The 26,792-nt window shown below is 43.7% G+C and overlaps 1 protein-coding gene across 3 annotated transcripts in view; it reads left to right on the top strand.

The window, feature by feature from the left end:
* The window catches only part of REXO1 (RNA exonuclease 1 homolog), a 313,808-nt gene that overhangs the window by 172,509 nt on the left and 114,507 nt on the right, over positions 1–26,792 (top strand). For all 3 annotated transcript variants that reach the window (XR_012235589.1, XM_073595259.1, XM_073595251.1), the window contains exon 7: positions 19,494–19,617. Coding sequence is in view for 2 of the 3 variants with exons in the window: in XM_073595259.1 (XP_073451360.1) it covers positions 19,494–19,617 (124 nt within the window). In the remaining variant the exon portion in view is untranslated. The remainder of the gene's footprint in view (positions 1–19,493; positions 19,618–26,792) is intronic.

Genomic DNA, 26,792 nt, shown 5'->3' with positions numbered 1-26,792 from the left:
GCCTTGGAACTGCAAGTATCAGCATGGCTGATCTTTGGGAATAGGAAACAGCTATGTAACGCCTAAAACATTCACATGTGAAACCCAACAAACCATGGGGAAAAAAACAATCTTGTATAAAGTTGTCTATGGAAGCTGTGATTTTTCTTTTGTTCTGAAAGCCATGAAACCCAATTATCGAATCTGAGGGATAAAACACTGATAAAATTTTGTGATAAATATTCCATTTTTCGCCTATGAACAAAATAAACCACCGGTTGTATACCTGTAACAAGTACATTAGCATTTGTTTTACCAGTGCACTTTTTCTAATATAAAAAAAATGTTTGACGTCAAACTAATTTTTACCACGTGGATTTTATGTATGGTATAACTTTACTATATAAAAAACTATTGTTCACCATGGTTAAAAAAAAATTGAGCCGCTCAAAAAACAAACATTTTTATAAGTTCCCATCTCTACAAGAAAGTTTTATACTTCACCATAACACATTGGAAAACTCTTCAAAACTGTTTCTTCTATGAGAACAAAGCTTACAGTTTAATACACATACTGTATTTGTACATTACTAAGGGGTAATTTTACTCTTTACAGTTCACTCAGCTCACTCAATTTGCATGACGCTACAGCTGTTTATATATACACACGCACACACACAAGCAATGCAATTTAACCTGTGTCAAAGAAAGGGAGGGGGGTCCTTGTTCTTTAAACTACAGACAGCATTCCTTATTTTTAAACTTTAATCGTCAGGGGAAAAAGGCTTATTTTTATTTTTATTTTTTTACATCACTAATCTTTTAACATTTCACTTATTTTTATCAATTTTATTAACTGCTTTGGGTGTGGCTCTAATGACTACATGATTAGCCACCCCAGCAAGTGTTTAAAATAAACGATTTTTAGCTCACAGTTTTTAGATTAACTTTTCTTTTAGAATAAGCAAGGATAATATTTTACGTTTTCTTTTCCATATTAAATTTACCACAGTGCAAAATGACTACACATTGCACATGATTTTACAATTTTAAGTCAATATTTACCCAAGTTATAAAGATCAAATTGTTCACGATTTTAAGTCAGAAATTTTAATTTTTAGTCTTGTAATTGTGGCAATGTTACATCACTTTAAAACATACATAACAAACACAAAAAAAATCATCATGCAACCAATTTTCAATCTGTGTTATCAACTGTTTTGTTGATATAACACTTTAGGCATATTAATACAACTAACCCGACATGACATAATACATGGTTCTCACACACCTCTACACAACAAACAACTCTCACACTTGGCCAACTACAACCTGTAGACAAAAATATTAGCACATTTCTCTACTAAAACTGCACTTTTTATGTCTACCTATACATTGTTTTGTGTACGGTGAAGGGTTGAATAGGAGGGGAGGGGCAGTTGGGTCTGATCTCTGCTTATCTGGCTCATCCTTTTGTTTCTTACTATTTCTCTGAAACCAATAAGGGGCATATTTTAACCAGTTCTCCCCCTCTTTTCTCATGTATTCCGTGTCCCACTGAGTGGGACACGGAATATCACGGGAAGGCTTTCTTGTTCTCCCAGACATAATCCCTACACCATATCTATATGAAATTCATCCTTATCTCCTTCTCAAGGGAATGGGTCACTACTGTGCATAATTTTTGTCCACCCAGCTAAGTTAGATACCCAGGTGTTAATAAACTCATAATTAGTTTCACATGCTCTAGCTACATAATCTTTACAATTCTCCCCAGGGTTCGGAGGAGGTGGGAGATCCTTTCCCTGCAACTGACCCATTATCACAATTACAGTGAAAGAAATACTGCCTTACCTTACAGTTTCAGTTCACACCATAAATCATCTTATACTCTATACGACAGAAAGACAAAGCAAGACAGAGATGTGGGCCCCGGTGGTAGTTGCCTTATTAACACCAACACTTTTTCTCCTTCCCAAAAGGAGTGTAGTACTACTTATTTAAATTTATAAAGTCCTCCAGAGGACAGGTCTACCAAAGACCTCTTTAATTTGCAAAATCCTTCAAAAAGGACAGGTCTACCAAAGACCTCTTTAATTTGCAAAGTCCTTCCAAAGGACAGGTCTACCAAAGACCGTTTTAACACTTATAAGGCATGGTCCGTCTCCTTTCTAAAAAATTTAAGGGACTAAAGTTTTATCAGAGCCGAGGCAAGGAAACTATTCGTCAAAATAAGACAAAATGTACTTACTTGCACCAGGTGATTACTTTATCCTGGACGAGCCCCCATTCTGAAAGGCATTCTGGCTCTGGACGACCATCCTTGGTTAATTCAGGCAGACCACCGGGATCCTCGGATCCGTGAGAGACCACATGAGACACGGGGAGTGTGTTCATAAGATCTCTGACTTTTATCGAATACAACGGTAGTATATATACACCAGTAATACATGTCTAAGGGATTTTACAAACTTACACTCAGTACTTTCCTTTTAAGAGTTAGGCTGCTTGACTAGATAACAAGAAATTGCTAATGAATTTGCTGACACAAATTCGGCTTAACCACAATATCTCATAGGGTGTGGTTCTATGCAAACTTTTAAGCTGATTATGGTAAAAACACACACACAGGAAAAGTTCACTTCCACTTTATGTGAAGGAAAGAGAATCTAAGATGGAGTCAATATGCTGAGGTGTTATTGCCACGATTGCTGAAGGTTTTCAATGCTTCCCGGGAACAACATAGCCTGCCTTCCTCTATGTCTAATGCCAATATCTTTCTTTTATTAAAACCAGGTAAAGACCTGACTGATTCGGGATCTTATAAGCCAATTTCGTTATTACAAAGTCATATTCAACTTTTAGCTAAAGTCCTGGCAATGAGGCTGAATGGGGTTATTACATCCATTGTGCATTCTGATCAAGGCAGCTTCATGCCAAATAAGTCAACTGCTGTCAAGTTGAGGAGGCTCTTTCTTAATATGCAGTCCCAGGCAGGTAATGTACAGTGCCTTGAAAAAGTATTTATACCCCTTGAAATTTTCCACATTTTGTCATGTTACAACCAAACACCTAAATGTATTTTATTGGGATTTATTTGATGTACCAAAGCAGTGGCACATCATTGTTAAGTAGAAGGTAAAATTATAAATGTTTTTCAACATTTTTTACAAATATGTGGAAAGTGTAGCGTGCATTTGTATTCAGCCCCCCTGAGTCGATACTTTGTAGAACCACCTTTTGCTGCAATTACAGCTGCAAGTCTTTTTGGGTATGTCTCTACCAGCTTTGCACATCTAGAGGGTGAGATTTTTGCCCATTCTTTGCAAAATAGCTCCATCTCTGTCAGATTGGATGGAGAGCGCCTGTATACAGCAATTTTCAAGTCTTGCCACAGATCCTTAATTGGATTTAGGTCTGGACTTTGACTGGGCTATTCTAACACATGAATATGTATTGATCCAGACCATTCCATTGTAGCTCTGGCTGTATGTTTAGGGTCGTTGTCCTGCTTGAAGGTGAACCTCTGCCCCAGACTCAAGTCTTTTGCAGACTCAAACAGGTTTTCTTCTAAGATTGCCCTGTATTTGGCTCCATCCATCTTGCCATAAACTTTGACCAGCTTCCCTGTCCCTGTTGAAGAAAAGCATCCCCGCAGCACAGGGTGCCTTACAGGTCCAAAGGTGTGGACCCAAACAAATAAAAAGGGGACCCGGTCCTTGAAGGTCCTCAGTGGCGCTACCCGCGGTGATGGGGAAGATTGGGCCTGTACAGGCCCTGCAGCGAGGATCAGTGAGTGCTCCCCCTGGAGGCCTAAAAGTAATATTACTGTATTGACATGACATGTTGTTGCCAAATGTTCATACCTTATGTTCCACTGTTAGTCCCATATAGACACTAGGACGGCTGTCTCCCGCACGGGGGCAGCGCGTGCTGGGCGCGCTCGTGCGCATGCTTCAGGAGTGAGCCGCGTGCCCGTGCGCCTGTATCCATCTGTGTGCGCTATTGCATACGCGGGTGGCGGTCATCGCGGCATGAAGGTATGGCGCAGCGTGTTCCCCGCAGGCGTGCGCATGCGCAGTAAGATTCTCGGGCATGTGTGCGTCACGTGACGACGCGCACATATAGAGGGAAGTCAGCGCCTGCATGTGTTAAGGCTGTCAGATTAGACTTGTGTACGGTGGAACACAGAGGCTACGTGAGTCGGGCATTTGCAACACATAGAAAGTTAAGGCCGTGGTGATTACTATACGCTGTTTTTCAGCCTTATAGCACAGAGAGAGTATTGTTTTTCCTCTAAATCCCTGTAAGCCGCGTCTTCCAGAAAACGAGGCATGGGGAACAGGGCTAGTCCAGGGGTTAAAAAGGCTCCTTTAAAAACAGGAGATCAACCTCAGGCAGCACCTATCTCCCCCGAAAGACCTGTGGCATTTGGCCTGGCTGAGCCATTGCATTTGTCAGGTGTTGTGGCCACCACCAATATCCCTGCATCAGCTTATGTTACTAAGGGTTACTTAACGTAAGCCCTTGCTGGCCTTGAAGGCAAAAATAGCGCCTCAGTAACACAGGGAGGGAAGAAACAGCATAGATCTCCCTCTCCTGAGCCTGGTCCCAGTGCTGAGTCACTTGAGCACCAGGACTCTCTTAGCCAATTGGGTCCTTGTGATTTGGATCCAGAATGGGCAAAGGATTTTGAGGAGGTGGCCGTAGAGGATAAAGAAGCGGAGGCTGAAGAGTCATCAGAGGGGGACTCAGGTTTTGAAGAACCATTGTCGGCTTCGCAATCCCAAAAATTGTTTATCCAGTCTTTAGCTGAAATGGTGAGAGCAGGATTTAAGTTACCCCCTGAACAAGGGCCAGAACTTTCCTGTTCTACATTGGGTTCCTTGCGACCTCAGCAAGATTCCCGGGCATTTCCTGTGCATCCATTATTGGAGCAGCTGATTTACGCTGACTGGGACCACCCGGACAGAATATACTTACCTCCAAAGAGGTTTTCATTTTTGTACCCTATGGTGGAAAAATTCAAAAAAAGGTGGGATACGCCTTTAGTGGATGCTGCTATTTCTTCGGTAAATAAAAGCTTAACCTGTACAGTGGATAATGCCCAAGGGTTTAAAGATCCAGCAGATAAGAAGCTGGAATCCTTACTAAAGGCCTCCTTTGCAGTGGCTGGGTCAGCAGTACAACCGGCTGTTGCGGCTATTGGGATCTGCCAAACTCTGAAGGACCGTTTTAAAAGACTGGTCAGGAACCTGCCGGTTCAGGAGGAATATTCTGACAAATTGTTAGAACTTCCTTGTGCATTATGTTTTGCAGTAGACGCATTAATGGACTCAATCCAGCAGATGTCTCGCTTTGCGCTACTCTCAGTGCATATGCGCAGAGTCTTATGGTTAAAGAACTTGTCAGCCGAGATGCCATGTAAAAGGCTGCTCGCGGCTTTTCCTTTTCATGGGGAACGTTTGTTTGGAGAGGATCTGGATAAGTATATCCAAAAAATATTAGGCAGAAAGAGCTCCTTGCTTCCTGTTAAAAGAAGGAATAAGCAGCCCTCCTTTAAACTTTCTAATGCTCCTGGGCCAGCCTCCTCTTCTCCCAAGAAGTATCGACAGCCTCAAGCACCTGCCTTTAAGAAACCTCAAGGTCAAAAAAGACCTTGGACTCAGAAGCCGAACAAAGCCAATGCCAAGTCCTCCTTGTGAAGGGGTGCCCCCACTCTTACAGGTGGGGGGCAGACTGCGGCGGTTCGCAGATGCTTGGGCAAGGTTGGTGCAGGACAGGTGGGTCAACTCCACTATAACACAAGGTTACAAAATAGAATTCCAGGATTTTCCCCCAAATCGGTTTCTGATATCAAGAGTCTCATCGGACCCAGAGAAAAAGAAAAGCCTATTCCTAGCCTTAGACCAGCTAAAAAGGCAAGGGGTGATTATCAAGGTTCCGCACAAAGAAAGATTCAAGGGGTTTTATTCAAACCTGTTTACAGTGCCGAAACCAAATGGGGAGGTAAGGCCCATTCTGGACCTCAAGTCCCTCAATTCCTTTCTAAAGGTCCGAACCTTCCGCATGGAAACGGTTCGTTCAGTGATCGCATCCTTAAAAAAAGGGGATTTTTTAGCATCCATAGACATCAAGGATGCGTACCTGCATGTGCTGATTTTTGGCCAACATCAAAGATTTCTACGCTTCGCAGTAGAGGGGTGTCACTTCCAGTTTGTAGCACTTCCATTCGGTCTGGCTACGGCCCCTCGAGTCTTCACAAAAGTGTTGGCTCCAGTATTGGCTTCTCTAAGGTCCCAAAAGATATCGGTGATAGGATATCTAAACGACCTTCTGTTTAAAGGACCAGTCCTATTCTACCCTGATAGAAAATGTTTCAACTACTGTTCATTTTCTAAGAGGCCTAGGCTGCATCCTGAATATGGATAAATCGGCCCTTCATCCAATTCAAATCCTGACATATCTAGGCCTGATCCTGGATATGACCCAGGAAAGGGTGTTTTTACCCCCCTTAAAGGTCAGCTCGATAGTGGAGCTGGTCAGGAAAGTCAAAAGGGTAGAAAGACCCTCAATTCGATTGTGCATGGGACTGCTGGGCAAGATGGTGTCATCTTTCAGCGCAGTTCCTTATGTGCAGTTTCACTCCAGGTTGTTCCAGAAAACTATCCTGGAGGCTTGGAACAAGTCTGTTCTAGCCTTGGATCATCCAATGTTTCTATCCCCAAGGGTAAAACAGGACCTCTCTTGGTGGTCAAGGACCATCAACTTAAGGGGCGGGAAGTCCTTTCCGCCGGTAACCTGGAAGGTGATAACTTCAGACGCCAGTCGTCTCAGCTGGGGAACGGTTTTGGAAGAGGCCTCCGTACAGGGAAAATGGTCCCAGGTAGAGAGAACCTTGCCCATCAATCTGCTGGAAATCTGCGCAGCTCGCTTGGCTCTCCTCTTTTGGACGACCAGATTGCGGGGGTTTCTGGTCAGAATCCAGTCCGACAACTCCACAGTTGTGGCATACATCAACCACCAAAAGGGCACCCGGAGCCGGGCAGCCCAAAGGGAAGTGAATCACATATTAACTTGGGCAGAGAGGCACGTGCCGTTTTTGTCGGCAGTCTTTATTCCAGGTGTGGACAATTGGCAGGCAGACTACCTAAGTTGTCAGAAATTGTTACCGGGGGAGTGGTCCCTTCACCCCAAAGTTTTCCTTCAAATCTGCCAGCATTGGGGGATGCCAGAGGTGGATCTTCTGGCATCCAAGTTCAATGCCAAGGTAGACAGCTTTGTATCCAGGACCAGGGATCCGCTTGCCGTAGGGACGGATGCATTGGTGATTCCCTGGGATCGGTATTCCCTAATTTACGCTTTTCCTCCGATCCAGATGCTGCTGCACCTGTTACGCAGGATACAGGTGGAGCAGGAAACAGTAATTCTGGTGGCCCAGGAGGTCCTGATACTCAGAAATTGTGAGGATGGCGGTAGGAGACCCGTTGTGCCTCCCATACCGCCCAGACCTGTTGTCCCAAGGTCCCATATACCATCCTTCTTTACGGTTGCTGAATTTGATGGCATGGCTATTGAGACCAGGGTACTGAAAGACCATGGTATCAGAGGGTCTGTTCTGTCTACTCTGATAAATGCTAGAAAGCCAGTTTCTAGAAGTATTTACCATAGGGTCTGGAAATCATACATTTCCTGGTGCGAGAAAATGGGAGGGTCCTCGCCTTTCTTCAAACGGGAATTGATTTAAATCTATCTCTAGGGACCATTAAGGGGCAGATTTCGGCCTTATCAATTTTTTTCCAGAGGCCAATCGCATCTCATTCTCTAGTGCGAGCCTTCGTCAAAGGGGTGATGCACTTAAGGCCGCCGGTTAAGCCGCCATTATGCCCCTGGGATTTAAGCTTTGTACTATCAGCTCTACAGAGTGAACCCTTTGAACCTATTAGGCATATTCCTTTGATCCTGTTAACTAGGAAATTGGTCTTTTTGGTGGCAATAACCTCGGCTAGAAGGATGTCAGAATTGGCCGCCCTTTCTTGTAAAAAAACCCTTTCTGTTTGTTCATCAGGACAAGGTGGTGATGCAACCCCGTCCAGATTTTTTACCTAAAGTGGTCTCCAGTTTTCACTTGAATCAGGATATCTCAAAGCTCACTCCACTAGAGGAGTTAGTACATCACGGGCAGTGCGCCAGCAGGTGTCTATGGCTCAGGTTTGCAAAGCGGCCGCTTGGTCTTCGGTTCATACATTTACCAGGTTTTACTAACTGGATGTTAGGTCTCAAAAGGAGACTGTTTTTGGCCACAGCGTGCTGCAAGCAGCTTTTTAAATTTTGGGCCTAAAGGGGGTCTAGGAATACTATGTTCCCTCCCCTCAAATGCATTGCTTTAGGACATCCCAGATAGTCATTACTATGGTGCTCTGTGTCCCGTAATGTACGATAAAGAAAAATAGATTTTTAAAACAGCTTATCTGTAAAATCCTTTTCTTGGAGTACATCACGGGACACAGAGGTCCCCCCCCCCCCTCTTTTTTCTGGGATATTCATTGCTTGTTACAAAACTAGAGGTACTTCCTGTATGGGAGGGGTTATATGGGAGGAACATTCTTACTATTGGTTGCCAGTGTCCAATCACCTAAAGGTAGCATATAACCCAGGTAGTCATTACTATGGTGCTCTGTGTCCCGTGATGTACTCCAAGAAAAGGATTTTACAGGTAAGCTGTTTTAAAAATCCATTTTTTTGGTTGTAACATGACAAAATATGAAAAATTTCAACGGGTATGAATACTTTTTCAAGGCACTGTAAGTCACAGGGCATTGCTCTCACCTGATGCTATGAAAGCCTTCGAAAGCATTTATTTATGGGAGGTGTTGTCGAAATTCAGTTTTGGAGAAGTTTATATCTACTGGGTGCGCCTCCTGTATAGTCATCCACATGCAGAATGTCTCATACCTTTAATTTAGGACAGGGCACGTGACAGGGGTGCCCATTGTCGCCCTTGTTAGCCATTGAGCCGCTGGCTATCCTGATCAGAGATAGCCCCGGTATCACTGGTTTCTGCTATGGTGAAAGACAGGAAAAGGTGATGTTATATGCGGACGATGCAATGATGAAAATACTCGGAGATACACATGAATCCTTGCGGGAGACTATGGCTACAATTACTGAATTTCGGTATTTTCCAGAACTTAACCACTTAAGCCCCGGACCATTTGGCTGCCTAAAGACCAGAGGACTTCTTACAATTTGGCACTGCGCTGTTTTTACTGGTAATTGCGCGGTCATGCAATGTTGTACCCAAACAAAATTTACGTCTTTTTTTTCCCCACAAATAGAGCTTACTTTTGATGGTATTTGATTGCCTCTGCGATTTTTATTTTTTGCTATATAAATGGAAAAAGACCAAAAATTTTGAAAAAAAATGATGTTTTCTACTTTTTGTTATAAGAAAAATCCAATAAACTCAGTTTTAGTCATACATTTTAGGCCAAAATGTATTCAGCCACATGTCTTTGGTAAAAAAAAGTCAATAAGCGTATATTTATTGGTTTGCGCAAAAGTTATAGCATCTACAAACTAGGGTACATTTTCTGGAATTTACACAGCTTTTAGTTTGACTGCCTATGTCATTTCTTTAGGTGCTAAAATGGCAGGGCAGTACAACCCCCCTCCCCTCCCATGACCCAATTTTGGAAAGTAGACACCCCAAGGAAATTGCTGAGAGGCATGTTGAGCCCATTGAATATTTAATTTTTTTGTCCCAAGTGATTGATTAATGACAAAAAAAAAAAAATTTTTTTTTTTTTTTAACAGAAAAGTTGTCACTAAATGATATATTGCTCACACATGCCTTGGTTATATGTGGATACCACATGTGTGGGACTTTTTGGCAGCCTAGCCGCGTACAGGGCCCCGAAAACCAAGAAAACCAAGCACCGCCTTTAGGATTTCTAAGGGCGTAAATTTTTGTTTTCACTCCTCACTACCTATGACAGTTTTGAAGGCCATAAAATGGCAAGATGGCACAACCCCCCCCCCCCCCCCCAAACGATCCCATTTTGGAAAGTAGACACCCCAAGCTATTTGCTGAGAGGCATGTTGAGTTCATGGAATATTTTATATTTTGCCACAAGTTGCGGGAAAATGACACTTTTTTTTGCACAAAGTTGTCACTAAATGATGTATTGCTCAAACATGCCATGGGCATTTGTGGAAAATACATTCTGCTGCTTCTCTTGAGTACGGGCATACCACATGTGTGGGACTTTTTGGGAGACTAGCTACGTACGGGGCCCCGAAAACCAATCACCGCTTTCAGGATTTCTAAGGGCGTAAATTTTTGATTTCACTCCTCACTACCTATCACAGTTTCGAAGGCCATAAAATGCCAAGATAGCAAAAGACACCCCCCCCCCCCCCCCCAAATGACCCCATTTTGGAAAGTAGACACCCCAAGCTGTTTGCTGAGAGGCATGGTGAGTATTTTGCAGCTCTCATTTGTTTTTGAAAATGAAGAAAGAAAAAAACATTTTTTTTCTTTTTTCAATTTTCAAAACTGGGCATTCCATGGCCTCCAAAACTGTGATAGGCAGTGAGGAGTGAAATCAAAAATGTACACCCTTAGAAAGCCTGAAGGTGTCCCGTACATGGCTAGGCTCCCAAAAAGTCTCACGCATGTGGTATCCCCGTACTCAGGAGAAGCAACAGAATGTATTTTGGGGTGTAATTTCACATATGCCCATGGCATGTTTGAGCAATATATCCTTTATTGACAGCTTTGTGCAAAAAAATGTGTATTTTTCCCGCAACTTGTGTCAAATATAAAATATTCCATGGACTCTACATGCCTCTCAGCAAATAGCTTGGGGTGTCTACTTTCCAAAATGGGGTCATTTGGGGGGATTTTGAACTGTCCTGGCATTTTATGCACAGCATTTAGAAGCTTATGTCACACATCACCCGCTCTTCTAATCACTTGAAGACAAAGCCCTTTCTGATACTTTTTGTTTACATGAAAAAAAAATTATTTTTTTTTGCAAGAAAATTACTTTGAACCCACAAACATTATATATTTTTTTTAAAGCAAAGGCCCTACAGATTAAAATGGTGGGTGTTAATTTTTTTTTTCAGACAGTATTTGTGCAGCGATTTTTCAAACGCATTTTTTGGGGAAAAAACACACTTTTTTTAAATTTTAATGCACTAAAACACACTATATTGCCCAAATGTTTGATGGAATAAAAAAGATGATCTTAGGCCTAGTACATGGATACCAAACACAACATGCTTTAAAATTGCGCACAAACTTGCAGCGGCAACAAACTACATACATTTTTAAAAGCTTTTACAGGTTACCACTTTAGATTTACAGAGGAGGTCTACTGCTAAAATTACCCTCGATCTGACCTTCGCGATGATACCTCTCACATGCATGGTGCAATTGCTGTTTACATTTGATGCGGGGGGGACAGGGGTGCTTTTTTTATTTATTTTTTTTGCTTTTTAATCTCATTTTTAAACTGTTCCTTTCATTTTTTTTTTTTTTTTAATCATTTTTATTATCTCAGGGAATGTAAATATCCCCTAGCAATAGGTAGTGACAGGTACTCTTTTTTTGAAAAAATTGGGGTCTGTTAGACCCCAGATATCTCCTCTGCCCTCAAAGCATCTGACCACACCAATATGGGTGTGATAAAATGCTTTCCCAATTTCCCAATGGCGCTGTTTACATCCGGTGAAATCTAAGTCATGAAATGCTCGTAGCTTCCGGTTTCTTAGGCCATAGAGATGATTGGAGCCGTTCTGGTCTCTGATCAGCTCTATGGTCAGCTGGCAGAACCACCGGCTGCATTCTCATGTTCCTTTTTGGGACAGGAGAGCCAGAGAAAACCATGGAAGACGGTGGGGGGGGGGGACATTCCCTCCCATTGCTTGTAAAAGCAGTCTAGAAGCTAATAAGCCGCTAGGATTGCTTTTAAATGAAAGCCGACCGCTGGCTGAAAAGAATGATACCAAGATGATACCTAAACCCACAGGCATCATTCTGGAATAACCACTCAAAGTCCAGCAACATACCAGTACGTTGCTGGTCCTTGTTGGGCATATATTGTAATCTTTTTTTTTTTTTCGTGCAGCATGTGGACTGAACGAAAAAAAGGGATTGATCGGTGGGTATGCCCACCATTAGAATACCTCCCTTCATCCACCCACTTCTAATGATGGGCATACATGCACCATTTTGTTTTTAACTATGGTGGTGAAATCACCTCCTACAGCGCTGTAGTCACGGCTTTATGTATCGTGGGAGCAAAGATTGTTGCTGTCAAGATAAATAAATCAGTGCTGCAGCTGAATGGCCTAAAAAATATATGCGGAAGCATGGGGGCATCCGCCCCAAAAGTTAGGAGCAAATCGCTACTCCACCCCTGCTGCCCCCATGCTTCGGCATATATGCTCTTTTTTTAAACACTGGTGGTGAAATCACCTCTTACAGCGCTGGAGTGGGAGCAAACGCTGTTGCTGTCAAGATAAATAAATCCGCACGGCAAATAAATGGCGTACCTGCTAAGCAAATGATGGTTAACAATAAAACAAAGTAACATTACAGTATAACAGTAAGACATACCATACCTGCAAAGCAAATACAAAAAAAAATAGTAAAAAATAATTTTTTTTTTAATGCAACCTGTGCCTAAAATATATATATGCCGAAGCATGGGGGCATTCGCCCCAAAAGTTAGGAGCAAATCACTCCTCCACCCCTGCTACCCCCATGCTTCGGCATATATGCTTGTTGTTTTTTTTTTAACTGTGGTGGGGAAATCACCTCCTACAGCGCTGCCTGTGTCATTCTGCCGCAGTACAACTGCAGCGGATTGTCGGCAAGCTGTTAAGGTGGGTGTAAACCCTCACATATACTCAGTGAAGTGAAAAGCCTCAGATGGTACACAGAGATTAAACAAGTCTTCCTACGTAAGTTTTACTTGCATATCTACTGTCTTCAGCTTTATATATTCTTTATAAAGTGAACATCGTGTTAGAGATTTTCTCTTTCTGTTCAGCACTGGGAGTGGATTCTTGGCATACAGCCAAGACCGCTGATTGGAGGAAAGCCACACACCCCACTCCACACAGGCAGAGACTTTCAGAGCTTTGCTGTGACAAGGCAAGCTCTCTTCTAATCTATTTATAGCAACCTCCCTCAACACAAAATAAGGCCTGGTTTTATCACAGTTGACAGAGAACTTGTCAGAAGTTATCATGCTGACAACAGAAGAACGGAGCAGGAGAAAGCCACGGAACTTGGGGCTTCGAAGAGAGAAGAAAACACTACAGATATGTGTGCCCAGCTCAAATTTCATGAATCGGGTTTACATCCACTTTAAGATAAATTGGTCCAAATTGGCCTTAATGCTTGCTGATTGATAGCAAGGACACATATTGATAGCAAGGCCTTAGGCTGTCCTATTCCAATCACCACCTCCTTTCAGATCTTGTGGTCCAGATCTCACCATGTATCCGTGATTTTGTTAGGCTAAACATCTCCCCACTCATCCTCCAAAAGTTCTGTGATCGTATAAAAAAATGGACTTCTCTCTGCCTCTCTGTAGCTGGGAAGGTGAATTTAACCACTTTAAGACCGCCCACCGCACATATACTGCGGCAGGGCGGCTCTATTGCATGAAACAACATGCCTGTACATAGTTTTGTGTAATAAATGCATGGTGCGCGCGGCGCTGGAGCCGATGCGCGTGCCCAGTGGCCGCGATGTCCACCAGCCACCCGTGATCGCTCCTCACAGAGGCAGAATGGGGATCTACCTATGTAAACAAGGCAGATCCCCGTTCTGACAGGGAAGGAGAGAGATCAGCTGTTGCTAGTGATCCGGAAGAGTGATCTCTCTCTACTCCCAGTCAGTCCATCCCCCTGACAGAAAGCACCTCCCTAGGGAACACTTAACCCTTAGATCACCCCTAGTGTTAACCCCTTTACTGCCAGTGCCATGTATATGCCCTGTACACACGATAGGATTTTCCGATGGAAAATGTGTGATAGGACCTTGTTGTCGGAAATTCCGACCGTGTGTGGGTTCCATCACACATTTTCCATAGGAATTTCCGACACACAAAGTTTGAGAGCTTGCTATAAAATTTTCCGACAACAAAATCCGTTGTTGGAAATTCCGATCGTGTGTACACAAATCCGATGCACAAAGTGCCACGCATGCTCAGAATAAATTAAGAGATGAAAGCTATTGGCTACTGCCCCATTTATAGTCCCGACGTACGTGTTTTACGTCACTGCGTTCCGAACGATCGCATTTTCCGACAACTTTGTGTGACCGTGTGTATGCAAGACAAGTTTGAGCCAACATCCGTCGGGAAAAAATCCATGGATTTTGTTGTCGGAATGTCTGATCAATGTCCGACCGTGTGTACAGGGCAATACAGTGATCAGTGCATTTTTATAGCACTGATCACTGTATTGGTGTCACCAAAAAGTGTCACTTGGTGTCAGATTTGTCTGCCCCAATATCGCAGTCCCGCTAAAAATTGTTGATCCCCGCCATTACTAGCAAAAACAATTAAAAAAATTAAGTCCCTTAATCTTTCCCTTATTTTGTAGACGCTATAACTTTTAGGCAAACCAATCAATATACGCTTATTGGGATTTTTTTACCCAAAATATGTAGAAGAATACATATTGGCCTAAACTCATGACATTTTTTTAAAATTTTGTATTGGATATGTATTATAGCAAAACGTAAAAAATATATATTTTTTTTTCTTCAAAATTGTCGCTTTATTTTTTGTTTATAGCACAAAAAAAATAAAAACCACAGATGTGATCAAATACCACCAAAAGAAGCTCTATTTGTGGGGAAAAAAGGACATCAATTTTATTTGGGTACAGCGTTGCACGTCTGCGCAATTGTCGGTTAAAATAATGCAGTGCCGTATCGCAAAAAATGGCCTGGTCATTAAGGGGGTAAATCCCTCCAGGGCTGAAGTGGTTAGTTAAGATGATTCTTATGCCTCAGTTGTATTTTTTTTTAATAATACCCCGGTAATGATCTTACTGAAGATTTTTAGGATAGTTAACTCCATTCTTTGTACCTTAATCTCGAAGGACCGTACCCCTAGAATAAAATTAGAACACCTGTAGCGTCCGAAGGATGCCAGAGGATTGGCATTGCCCAACCCTTGGTTATACTTTTTAGCGGCTCAGTTGCAGCATTTGATTGGCACGATGTTTGGGACAGATGAGCAGGGGGAATCTGGGTCCAGCTCCTCTTGAAGCTCAGGCATTTGGTAAGCCACAAAAATCCTATCCAACATATAACCTCAATCAGAAAATATGGAATAAGACCAAATGCCTTCAAAGAGTAACTAGGTATACGGAATGTAGTCCCATCTGGCTAAATGAGACGTATCTTGAACTGGCCAAATTACAACTTGGAGCAAAGTAGTAAGAGTATGGTGTACTGTTTCTCAGTAAAAATTTCCATAGTGGGGTACTGTTGTGCTTGATGCTCTGCAGGAGAAATTCAACCTACCATCCTCTATGTACTTTTATTATCTGCAGCTTAGACACACTGTTGTGGCTCAGGGTAGATCCCCTGAGTGGGCACTATCCCCAACTCCCTTTGTTTAATCTAATTAAGGATGCTGAGTCCTCCAAAGGATTCATATTGCAATGCTACGCTATGTTGCTCCAGTCTTTTCTAACTAAACACCCCTTACGGGTATTGGAAAAATGGGATGGGGATGTGGGCTAACTCACTGGAGATCAGTGGGAGGAAGCTCTTCAGTTGGTGACGTCCTGCTTGTTAAATGTGACACAGAGATTAATTCAAAATTACACCTGTACTAGCATGGAGTGGTGGATACCTTGAACAGGTTGTTCCAGGTGTCTCTTCCACTTATCCCAAAACCCTGCTTGCTTATTCTTTTGGACGAATTTGAATGGGAGAACTATACTAGAGGCTGTAGTCGGAGTCCTGTTCTCTGCTCATAAGTTAATAATGGTTCGTTGGACGTCAGGGGACCCTCCTACAGCTGGGGAATGAATTACTAATGTTGGTAATGCATTACGGATAAAAAAAGTTATAGATCAACACAGGTTACCAGCGCATGTATAAAAAGTTAGGGGCTCCATGGTTAGAAGTCCCGGGGCTAGCCCAAGTGGACATGATCATGGACCGGTTACTGAGGCTTAATGTTGGGTGATGTCGCTTATGCTGTAATGGGAATGTATTGTTGATTTTAATGGCGCATAATATGTAGAAATTACTCTTACTAGCAGTGACTGTTTACATTACAAAAAAGTAAAGCTTACCGTTTGGCATCATTGTTTTATGCTTTTCTCAATAAATCTTTTTTCTGGATTAAAAAAAAATATATATACCAAGCAGGTGCTAATGTTCATTAATTTAATATGTAGATTGAAACCGTCATTAATGTGTTACTAAATCCAGAGTACACAGAACATGGAATTGCAATCATTTTAGCAAATATAAACTGCTAAATATCTTTTCTCATTAGCATTATACAGCAGTCTTGTGACTTGTATCATTGTCTGCTTAAGCTTGTAGTAGGTGTTTTCATTCTCCTCCTGATCCTTGTGCTGATTGGCCCTGTGCTGATCGCTAGCACTCTCCCAAGCAAAAAAAAAACTCTCTGGCAATACACACCAAGCTGAGCATGTGCAGCCTGACTCCAAATGCTCTGTTCTATCGAGAGATGGGTTGGAGTCAGTTCAAGAAGAGGAGGATCAGAGAAGACAGGATCACACAGCCTTTATACACAATGCAAAGAATTAATCCCTTAGGTTCCACAGTGAGTATAACAAACATGCTTTATTGCCAAGGTCGGCAACCCGTCGATCATGATCTACCCGCCGATTGCGGCCAGGTGATGGGTAGAACACGTCTTTGCATTGCCGACCCTGGGCTATACTGCACCTCCCCAGTGGTGAGAAGGAGAGTGCCAGGTGGGCGCATCACGGAAGAAGAGCGCCAAGTGGGGGGATCATGGCATGATAGAGTTGGGGCGGGCAGATCAGGAAGGAGAGAACTGGGCGGGCGGAGAAAGAAAGCAGAGAGCCGAGTGGGAGAATCGGGAAGGAGAGAACCAGGCGGGTGGATCAGGAAGGAGAGAACTGGACAGGCTGAGAAACAAAGAAGAGAGCCGGGCAGGCGGCGCAGGGGAGAAGACTTGCTCAGGTACTGAGCTACCTCTCTCATTGAAGCAGCAGGTGTGGGCTCACTGGGGCTGCTGCAGCTGTCTGAACAAGGAAGGAGAGAGCCGGGCAGGCAGATCAGAGAAGAAAAAAGGCGAATCAGGAAGGAGAGATCCCAGCAGACAGAACAGGTGAGGAGGAAACCTGGGGGACGAAGCAGCAAAGGAGAAAGGCGTCAGTGCAGTGGAGGAGCCTTGCTCTGGCACTGAGCTACCTCTCACTGAAGCAGCACAGAAGTGTGGGCTCACTGGGGCTGCTGCAGCTGCCTAGGTTTCTTTAGCACTGTGTAACACAAAGGAAAAACAGAGGGGGCTGCAGCAGCCCCACTGAGCCCACGCTTGCTGTGCTGCTTCAGTGAGAGAGGTAGTTAAGTGCCAGAGGAAGTCCCCTCTCCTACTCCTGATTTCTCACTCTGAGCTGGGGGTCTTCTGTTCTTGCAGTGTTGTACCCTGGGGGGTTGGAGAGAAGGGATGAGTTTTTTTTTTTCTTAAGGCACCTGAACTGGGAAGGGGGGTCTGTACTGGGGGGGTTCGGTGTTGGAAAGCTGATTGGTCTGTGCTGGACAGGAAGTCTGTACTGAGGGAGTAAGCTGGCAGGGAGGATAAGGAAAGTTAGGGGAGGTCTCTTTTGTGAGGAATATGGGTAGGGAGTGACTTGCACTGAGCAGAAGGGGTCATTTTGGTGGCACTTTGTAAAGTGGTCTGTGCGTTAGGGCTTGTTCACACTAGTGGTTGGAGGGCATTAAAACCCCCTCAGCTGAGCCGCAGTTTTATCACCTCCCAACCACTACCCCTTAGGCTGAAGAGACTGGGGGTGTACACAAACTGTGGTCACGATGCTTTGGTTCGTGGCCACAGAAGGAATTCTAGGTCTTTACTTGTTATTGGGGGCTTGCTGTATTACATTATAAATAAAAAGACACGCCCCGGAGATCTTCGATCTCTTCCATTTTGTTCATGTAGACCTCCACCCCCTAAAGAGGTTGCCTACCCCTGCTTTACTGCATATACAGACTGATTTTACTGTTGTGCGTTTAGTAACCCTTTAACTGAAACAGCAATGTAGGAGACATAAAACTAGGTGAGGAACAGCCAAGCTCTGCTGCTAAGGTGAGGTTGTGGAAGACAGTCTGGCCAGAAGTGGTCTTCATGGAAGAATTGTGGCCAAAAAGCCATACCTCCGATGTGGAAACAGGGCTAAGCGACTTAACTATGCCCCAAAAACATAGAAACTGGGGTGCAAAAGAAAATGACAACATGTGCTCTGGACCGATTAATGAAATTTTGAAATATTTGGCTGTAGCAGAGCTAGGTTAGGGCTAAATTTCTACAAATAGAATTGGAAATTTGGTCCAGATAAATGGTGTCTTCAATGCTGAGAAATACAGGCAGATTCTTACCCATCATATTATAAAGGAGGGGTGTAATTGGCCCCAAATTTATTCTGCAGCAGGACAATGACCCCAAACATACAGCCAGTGTCATTTAGAACTATCTTCAGCGTAAAGAACAACAAAGAGTCCTGGAAGTGATGGTTTGGCCCTCACAGAGCCATCATTGGGTCTGTCTGGAATTACATGAAGAGACAGAAGGATTTGAGGCAGCATCCACAGAAGATCCGTGGTTGGTTCTCCAAGATTTTTGGAACAACCTACCTGCCAAGTTCCTTCAAAAACTGTGTTCAAGTGTACCTAGAAGAATTGATGTTGTTTTGAAGGCAAGTGGTGGTCACACCAAATATTAATTTTGATTTGGATTTCTCTTCTGTTCATTTACTTTCCATTTTGTTGATGATAAAAATAAACTAAGCACTTCTATTTCTGAAAGCATTCTTATTTACAGTATTTTTCTCACGTGCTTAAAACTTTTCAGTAGTATATATGGAATCACTGCGATCATGAGGAGCAGGAGAATTTATTTTGGGTTGTTCTTTGGTGGTAGGTTACAGTAATAGAAAGAAAGCGAACAATATGTACAGCTACATTTTTTTTTTAAAGATATCTTTTTACTATTTTTGCCAGGTTTCTTTTTGATGATGATAAAAAAACAAAACAAAAAAAAGCAGATATCCATTACCATTTACCACCAAATGAAAGTCCATTCACCTGAGTACACCAAGTACTTGCGATGATGTGTAAAATTTTAGGAACATATGTCCAAGTTCTAAAACCATGTTCAGGCTTTAGGATTTGTTCTACCCTCCGGCATTAGGAGGTTAACTGTGAATTGGTATCAATTCCTTTTTAAATTCTAATATTCTATCTTTTATAGGCCCTTGAAGAAGAAAAGTTGGTGTACAGTCGCAGCAGCAGCCGTAATATTTATCTGAATGTAGCTGTCAACACTCTGAAGAAACTAAGAAGTCAAGGACCTGTGAACAAAGCTACTTCTCAAAGTGCGTAAAATAGTATGTTGCGTGTATAGGATTGCAGTGAAGTAAATGAATTTACAATTCTAAGATAGTTGTAACACTGTGTAAAATCTATATATAAACAGAATGCAATGATTTGCAAATCTTATATACCCATATTTTGTTGACAATAGAAAACATATCAAGTATTTTATATAAAAAAAATGTAATTTTGAAATTGTCAGCAAAACATCTCAAATAAGGTTGGCACGGGGCCATGTTTACCACAGCGTAGCACCCCCTTTTCTTTTAACACTGTAAAACATCTGGGAACTAAGGAGACCAGTTGCTGGAGTTTTGGGAGAGGAAAGTTGTTCTATTCTTTCCTGATCTAGGATTCTAACTGCTCAACAGTCCTGGGTAGTCTTTGTCATATTTTTCGTTTCAAGATGTGCCAATTATTTTCAATTGGTGAATGGTCAGACCAGTAAGAATTCGACTTCTTCTACTATGAAGCCATTCATTTTCAGTTGGGGATAAACAGAGAGGATTTTTTAATTACCCCCAGTCCATCACCTTTCAATTCTGTTTGATCACATAACGGTCCAGGTTGTTTATTGCTTTTTTGTCCTACCTCGCTAATTGTTTTAAAACAATTGCGGGGTCTGATCGATTTTCTTTAACCTTGGTATTTTTCTGCGTGTTGGCTATACACACATTTGAGGTTTGGATCATTTATTGTGCTGGATAAATGTATTAGCTGTAAAAGGATATTGATCTATTTTTCTGTTTAGTTACCATTGCACCTTTCCTCATGTAGAAGTGTTCCCTTCCGTGCCTGTAAAGTCTGATTAAAGCTGAGTTCCACGCAAAAGTGGAACTTCCGCTTAAAGCACTCCTTGCCCCCTTACATGCCACATTTGGCATGTCATTTTTTTGGGGGGGGGGGGGGGGGGTACTTGGTTTTGACAGGTACTTCCTGTCCCACTAACTCCTTCCGTTGCTTGGCCGCCTAGGTGATTCCTCCTCCCCCTAGGTGGCCTCTCCCTCTCTGCAATCTTCTGAGACGTCACAGGTCCCAGAAGATTGCCCGGGCACTAGGAGAGCGCAGCGCAACTCACGCATGCGCAGTGCATGCCCGGCTGTGAACCGCAAGCTGTCACAGCGGATGCCCACAGTTGCAATGCCGGCGCCGTGGAGAGGAGGGGGAGAAGAGCGAGGCTTCGGGTGGCCGCATCACTGGACCGTGGGACAGGTGAGTGTCTGTTTATTGAAAGTCAACAGTTACACTTTTTGTAGCTGCTGACTTTTAATAAACTAAAAAAGACTGGAACACTGCTTTAATTATGTGTTTTGTATTTGGGTTTTTTCTCAGTTTAAACTTTTTGATATGTTTTCTATGTAATATTGAATGAAATATGGGTTTATAAGAGTTGCAAATCCTTGCATTCTGTTTTTTATATACATTTTACACAGCGTCCCAACATTATTGGAATTGGGATTGTGTATTGACACTTTTGTTAGTGTAAAGTGATTCTATAAGGATTACATTGACCATTACAGTACCTATTGTGCCAAAAAAGGCTTAATTTTGATAGTCCTGTTGTATAACCTCTTCCCTACGCTTTCAATGCCAGTGATATCTAATGAGAGTGGGCAACTTGGAGAGGGCTTGAAAGTTTAGTATGCTGGCAGTGCACCAGAATGCTAACATGCCTTTGCCTAATTCATTGTGGTGCATAATTTAATACTATGGAAAAATGGAGAAGGCTCCCCCTTAACGGGACTTTATGGCCCAATACATTTAAATCAATAACATCAAAAAGTAGTAAAATGTATACAAAATGTATTAGATTGACAATATTAAAACGCTAACACAAGTGGCTGATATGTGTAAGTGTCAACATGAACGTGCATAGAGAACAATGAGAAATGTAAACTCTAGAGTGGTCACAGGACTACTGTGATAACACCATGGCAAATCGCATAGACCCCACCCAACGCGCTTCAGAGAATTCTTTCTGCAGGGATGTGTAAATTACTAGAGCAGATTGCTTCTGTAATGAAGATAAACAAATTGTATGATTATATACATAAAACCATTTTCTTTATCGTACATCACGGGACACAGAGCACCATAATAATGACTAATTGGGTTATACGCTACCTTTAGGTGATTGGACACTGGCAATGAATAGAAAGACGGTTCCTCCTATACAGGAAATACCTCAGTTTTTTCGCCAGTGTCTTGAAGGTGATGGTCATGGCTGTTGAAGCTCTTCAAAATTCTTCAAATAATGTCCCAGTGAGGATGTTATAATCGGATCCATTTGGATGGCATAAGAAAGCTAATGTGGATGGTACACGAGCCTCGGTTCAAGAGCGAGGTTTTGCTTGTAATGTGTCCTATATGGCGGTGGACCCTTGTTAAAGTTGGTATTCCTGGTCATAGCTTGCCCAAGGTAAACCAGAAGGGTGCCTTACAGGTCCAAGGGTGTGGACACCAAAGAACGGGGGACCCGGTCCTTGAAGGTCCTCAGAGGCGCTACCCGCCGTGAAGGGGTAAGATTGGGCCTGGTAAAACAGGCCCTGCTGCTTGGGACGGTGAGTACCCACTTTGGGAATTTTTTATATACATATTCCCTTTGTTCCACTGAAAACCTTATGCTTGTGTCTGGAAATTACAGATGGCCGGTATGGCGCACACTTATGGCGGGCGTGCGCGCCGCCATTGTGCGCGTGCGCCGCTGGATGCGCCACGTGCGTCTGGGCACGGCAGATGCGCCATGCATGCCGCTGGTCGCGCGGGCATGCGCTCAGTCCACTGCCAAGTTAGGATTTATAAGGAGCTGGAGCTCCTGGCGTGTGCTGGGACAGCACAGAGCGATACTTGGGCACGTGGGTCTGGAGGTTTTTGGACACAGTTGCGACAGGTTAAACGCTGGTTACAGCTTGTGGGGAGTACTTTTTTCCTCGTATGTAAGCAATGTCTTCCAGAAAACGAGGTACAGGGAGCAGGGCAGGCACAGAGGTAAGCGTACCTCCTTTGAAAACAGGAGACCAGCCCCATGCTGATGCAGCCTCAGTCTCCCCTGAAAGACCTGCGGCATCTGGACTGGCTGAGCCATTGAATTTGTCAGGCATAGTGGCCACTACCAATATTCCTGCCTTGGCTTATGTTACAAAGGATGATTTGGCATCTGCATTAGCGGGCCTTGAAGGCAAAATAGCTGGCATGATTGCTTCTGTAACACAGGGAGGGAAGAAGCGTAATAGATCTCCCTCCCCTGAGCCCGGGACAAGTGGAGAATCACTAGAGCACCAGGACTCTTATAGCCAGATGGGTCCAGGTGATATGGAACCAGAGTGGGCAGAGGATTTGGAGGAGGTGGCCATAAAGGACCGAGAGGAAGAAGAGGCTGAAGAATCCTCAGCTGAGGACTCAGGTTCAGAGGAGCCAATTTCAGGCTCCCATTCCCAGAAATCGTTTATCCGATCTCTGACTGAGATGGTACGAGCTGGGTTTAAATTACCCCCGGTTCAGGAGACTGGACTCTCCTGTTCTACTTTGGGATCCTTGCGACCTCAGCAGGGTTCCCAAGCGTTCCCTTTGCATCCATTATTGGAGCAGGTGGTTTACGCAGACTGGGATCATCCTGACAGGATATACTTACCTCCAAAAAGGTTTTCTTATATCCTATGGAGGAAAAGTTCAGGAAGAGATGTGTTACACCTTTGGTGGGCGCCGCCATTTCTTCAGTGAATAAGAATTTAACCTGCCCAGTGGATAATGCTCAGGTATTTAAGGATCCGGCCCATAAAAAGCTAGAGTCCTTATTAAAAGCCTCTTTTGCGGTGGCTGGTGCAGCAGTTCAGCAAGCAGTTGCAGCTATTGGGATTTGCCAATCCCTAAAAGACCGTTTTTAAAAGGTTCATAAAAAACCTGCCTTGTCAGGAGGAACCTACCGAGGAATTGTCGGAGCTTCCTCATGCTCTATGTTTTGCAGTGGAGGCATTGAAAGACTCAGTCCAGCAGATGTCTCGTTTTGCGTTACTGTCCATACATATGCGCAGGGTTTTGTGGCTAAAGAACTGGTCTGCTGAAACGCCATGCAAGAGGCTACTTGCAGCTTTTCCATTCCATGGAGAACGCTTGTTTGGCAAGGATCTGGATAAATATATCCAAAAGATCTCTGGAGGAAAGAGTGCCCTTCTCCCTACTAAAAAGAGAGGTAAGCAACCCTCTTATAAAATTCCCAATGCTCCAAGACCTAGTGCTTCTTCCCCCAAGCGGTATCGACGGCCTCACCTGTCTGGGTTTAAAAAACCTCAGGGTCAGGGGAAGCCCTGGAATCAAAAGCCAGCCAAGTCCAACTCCAAGTCAACCTTGTGAAGGGACGCCCCCGCTCTCACGGGTGGGGGGCAGGCTTCGGCTGTTTTTGGATGCATGTGAAGATCTGGTCCAAGACAGATGGGTCATTTCCACTATAACACCAGGTTACAGAATAGAGTTCCGGGAAATTCCCCAAAACCGTTTTCTATACTTAAGGGTCCCGTCGGATTCAGAGAAAAGGAAATGCCTATTCCTAGCCTTGCAGCATCTGCTGAAGCAAGGGGTAATTGTCAAAGTTCCGCACGAAGAAAGATTTAAGGGGTTTTACTCAAACCTTTTTACCGTGCCGAAACCAAATGGGGAAGTAAGGCCCATTTTGGACCTCAACCTCTTTGTAAACGTCCGGTCCTTCCGCATGGAGTCGGTTCGTTCAATAATAAGATCTCTGAGAAAAGGAGATTATTTAGCGTCCATAGATATCAAGGACGCATACCTTCACGTACCGATCTTCGGACCACATCAAAGGTTTCTGCGTTTCGCAGTAGAGGGCCGTCATTTTCAATTCGTGGCACTGCCATTTGGTCTAGCCACGGCCCCCAGGTTTTTCCACAAAGATTCTGGCCCCGGTGTTGGCGTCCCTAAGGTCCCAGAAGATTTCCGTGGTAGGATATCTGGATGATCTTCTCCTGAGGGATTGCTCTTTCCCCATCCTGATCCAAAACGTGTCAAGAACAGTGCAGGTTTTACAACGCCTAGGTTGGATTCTAAATGTGGACAAGTCAGCCCTTAGTCCGACCCAAGCCTTAGTGTATTTGGTCTTAAACACCGCCCAAGAAAGGGTGTTTTTACCCCCCTTAAAGGTCATTTCCATAGTGGAACTCGTCCAGAAGGTGAAAAAAGAAACAAGACCTTCTATTCGGCTGTGCATGAGATTGCTGGGCAAAATGGTGTCATCCTTCAACGCAATTCCATATGCACAGTTCCACTCCAGGGTGTTCCAGAACAGTATTCTGGAAGCCTGGGAAAGGTCTGCTCGAACCTTAGATCATCCTATGGTTCTGTTCCCACAGGTACAATGGAACCTCTCTTGGTGGTTAAAAACCAGCAATTTGAGAAAAGGAAAATCTTTTCCACCAACAGCTTGGAGCATGGTAACTACAGACGCCAGTCGTCTCGGCTGGGGAGCAGTCCTGGAGGAGGCGTCTGTCCAGGGAATATGGTCCCAGGCAGAAAGGTCCTTGCCCATCAATCTATTGGAGATTCGGGCAGCTTGTCTGGCTCTGTGCTTCTGGACGTCCAAGTTACGGGGTCTCCCTGTCCGAGTCCAGTCCAACAACTCCACGGTAGTGGCATATATCAAACACGAGGGAGGTACCAGGAGTCGGGCAGCCCAAAGAGAAGTAAATTACATATTGACTTGGGCAGAAAAGCACGTTCTGTTTCTTTCAGAAGTGTTTATACGGGGGGTGGACAATTGGCAGGCAGACTTCCTAAGTTGCCAGAAATTGTTGCCAGGGGAATGGTCCCTGCATCCCAAGGTTTTTCTACAGATCTGCCAACACTGGGGGACCCTAGATGTGGATCTGCTGGCATCCAGATTCAATACTAAACTGGACAGGTTTGTATCCAGGACCAAGGATCTGCTTGCTGTCGGGATAGATGCATTAGTAGTTCTTTGGGATCAGTATTCTCTGATATATGCCTTCCCTCCGATCCAAATTCTGCCGCACTTACTACGCAGAATACAGGAGGAACGAAAGCCAGTGATCCTAGTGGACCCAGCGTGGCCTCGGAGATCCTGGTACTCGGAGATTGTGAAGCTGGAAGTGGGGGACCCATTGGTCCTTTCGTGCCGTCCAGACCTGTTGTCTCAAGGACCCATATTCCATCCTTCTTTACGGTTGCTGAATTTGATGGCATGGCTACTGAGACCAGAATATTGAAAGACCGTGGTATTATGGGTATAGTCTTGTCTACTCTGATAAACGCTAGAAAGTCAGTTTCTAGAGCTATCTATTATAGAGTCTGGAAGTCATTCATTTCTTGGTGTGAGGAAAGGAAGTGGAACCCTCGTAGGTATACGATTCAAAGAGTTCTGGCCTTTCTTCAAGCAGGAGTAGACTTGAAGCTGGCTTTAGGGACAATTAAAGGACAGATTTCGGCCTTATCTGTATTTTTCCAAAGACCAATTGCATCCCATTCTTTGGTACGAACCTTTGTCAAAGGAGTAACGCACCTGAGGCCGCCGGTTAAACCGCCTTTATGTCCCTGGGACCTAAATTTGGTGCGGTCAGCCTTACAGAGTCAACCGTTTGAACCTATTGGACATATTTCGTTTGTCCTATTAGCCAGGAAATTGTTTTTTTGGTAGCTATAGCGTCGGCTAGAAGAGCGGCAGAATTGGCCGCCCTTTCTTGCAAAGAACCTTTTTTGATTCTTCATCAGGACAGAGTGGTCATGCGCCCTCGTCCGGATTTTTTTTACCAAAGGTAGTTTCCAAATTTTATTTGAATCAGGATATCATTCTACCTTCCTTTTTTCCAAACCCTAAAACTAGGGAGGAAAGGTCGCTTCACTCGCTTGATGTGGTGAGGGCGATCAAAGTTTACTTAAAGATGTCAGCTTCTTTTACTGTTTAAAAAAAAAAAAAAAAAAAAAATGTCAGCTTCGTTTATATATCTATATCTAGGTGGATTCGCCAGACTATTATCCAGGCGTATGGATTAAGGCGTAAGGTTCCACCTTGGGATTTAAAAGCACACTCCACTAGAGGGGTTAGTGCATCTTGGGCAGTACGCCAACAGGTGTCTATGGCTCAGGTTTGCAAAGTGGCCGCTTGGTCTTCAGTTCATACGTTCACCAGGTTTTACCAGGTGGATGTTAGATC

Source organism: Aquarana catesbeiana, linkage group LG01, assembly GCF_042186555.1.
Source record: "Aquarana catesbeiana isolate 2022-GZ linkage group LG01, ASM4218655v1, whole genome shotgun sequence".
Taxonomy (NCBI): Eukaryota; Metazoa; Chordata; class Amphibia; order Anura; family Ranidae; genus Aquarana; species Aquarana catesbeiana.
This window is presented reverse-complemented; position numbering and strand designations above follow the sequence as displayed.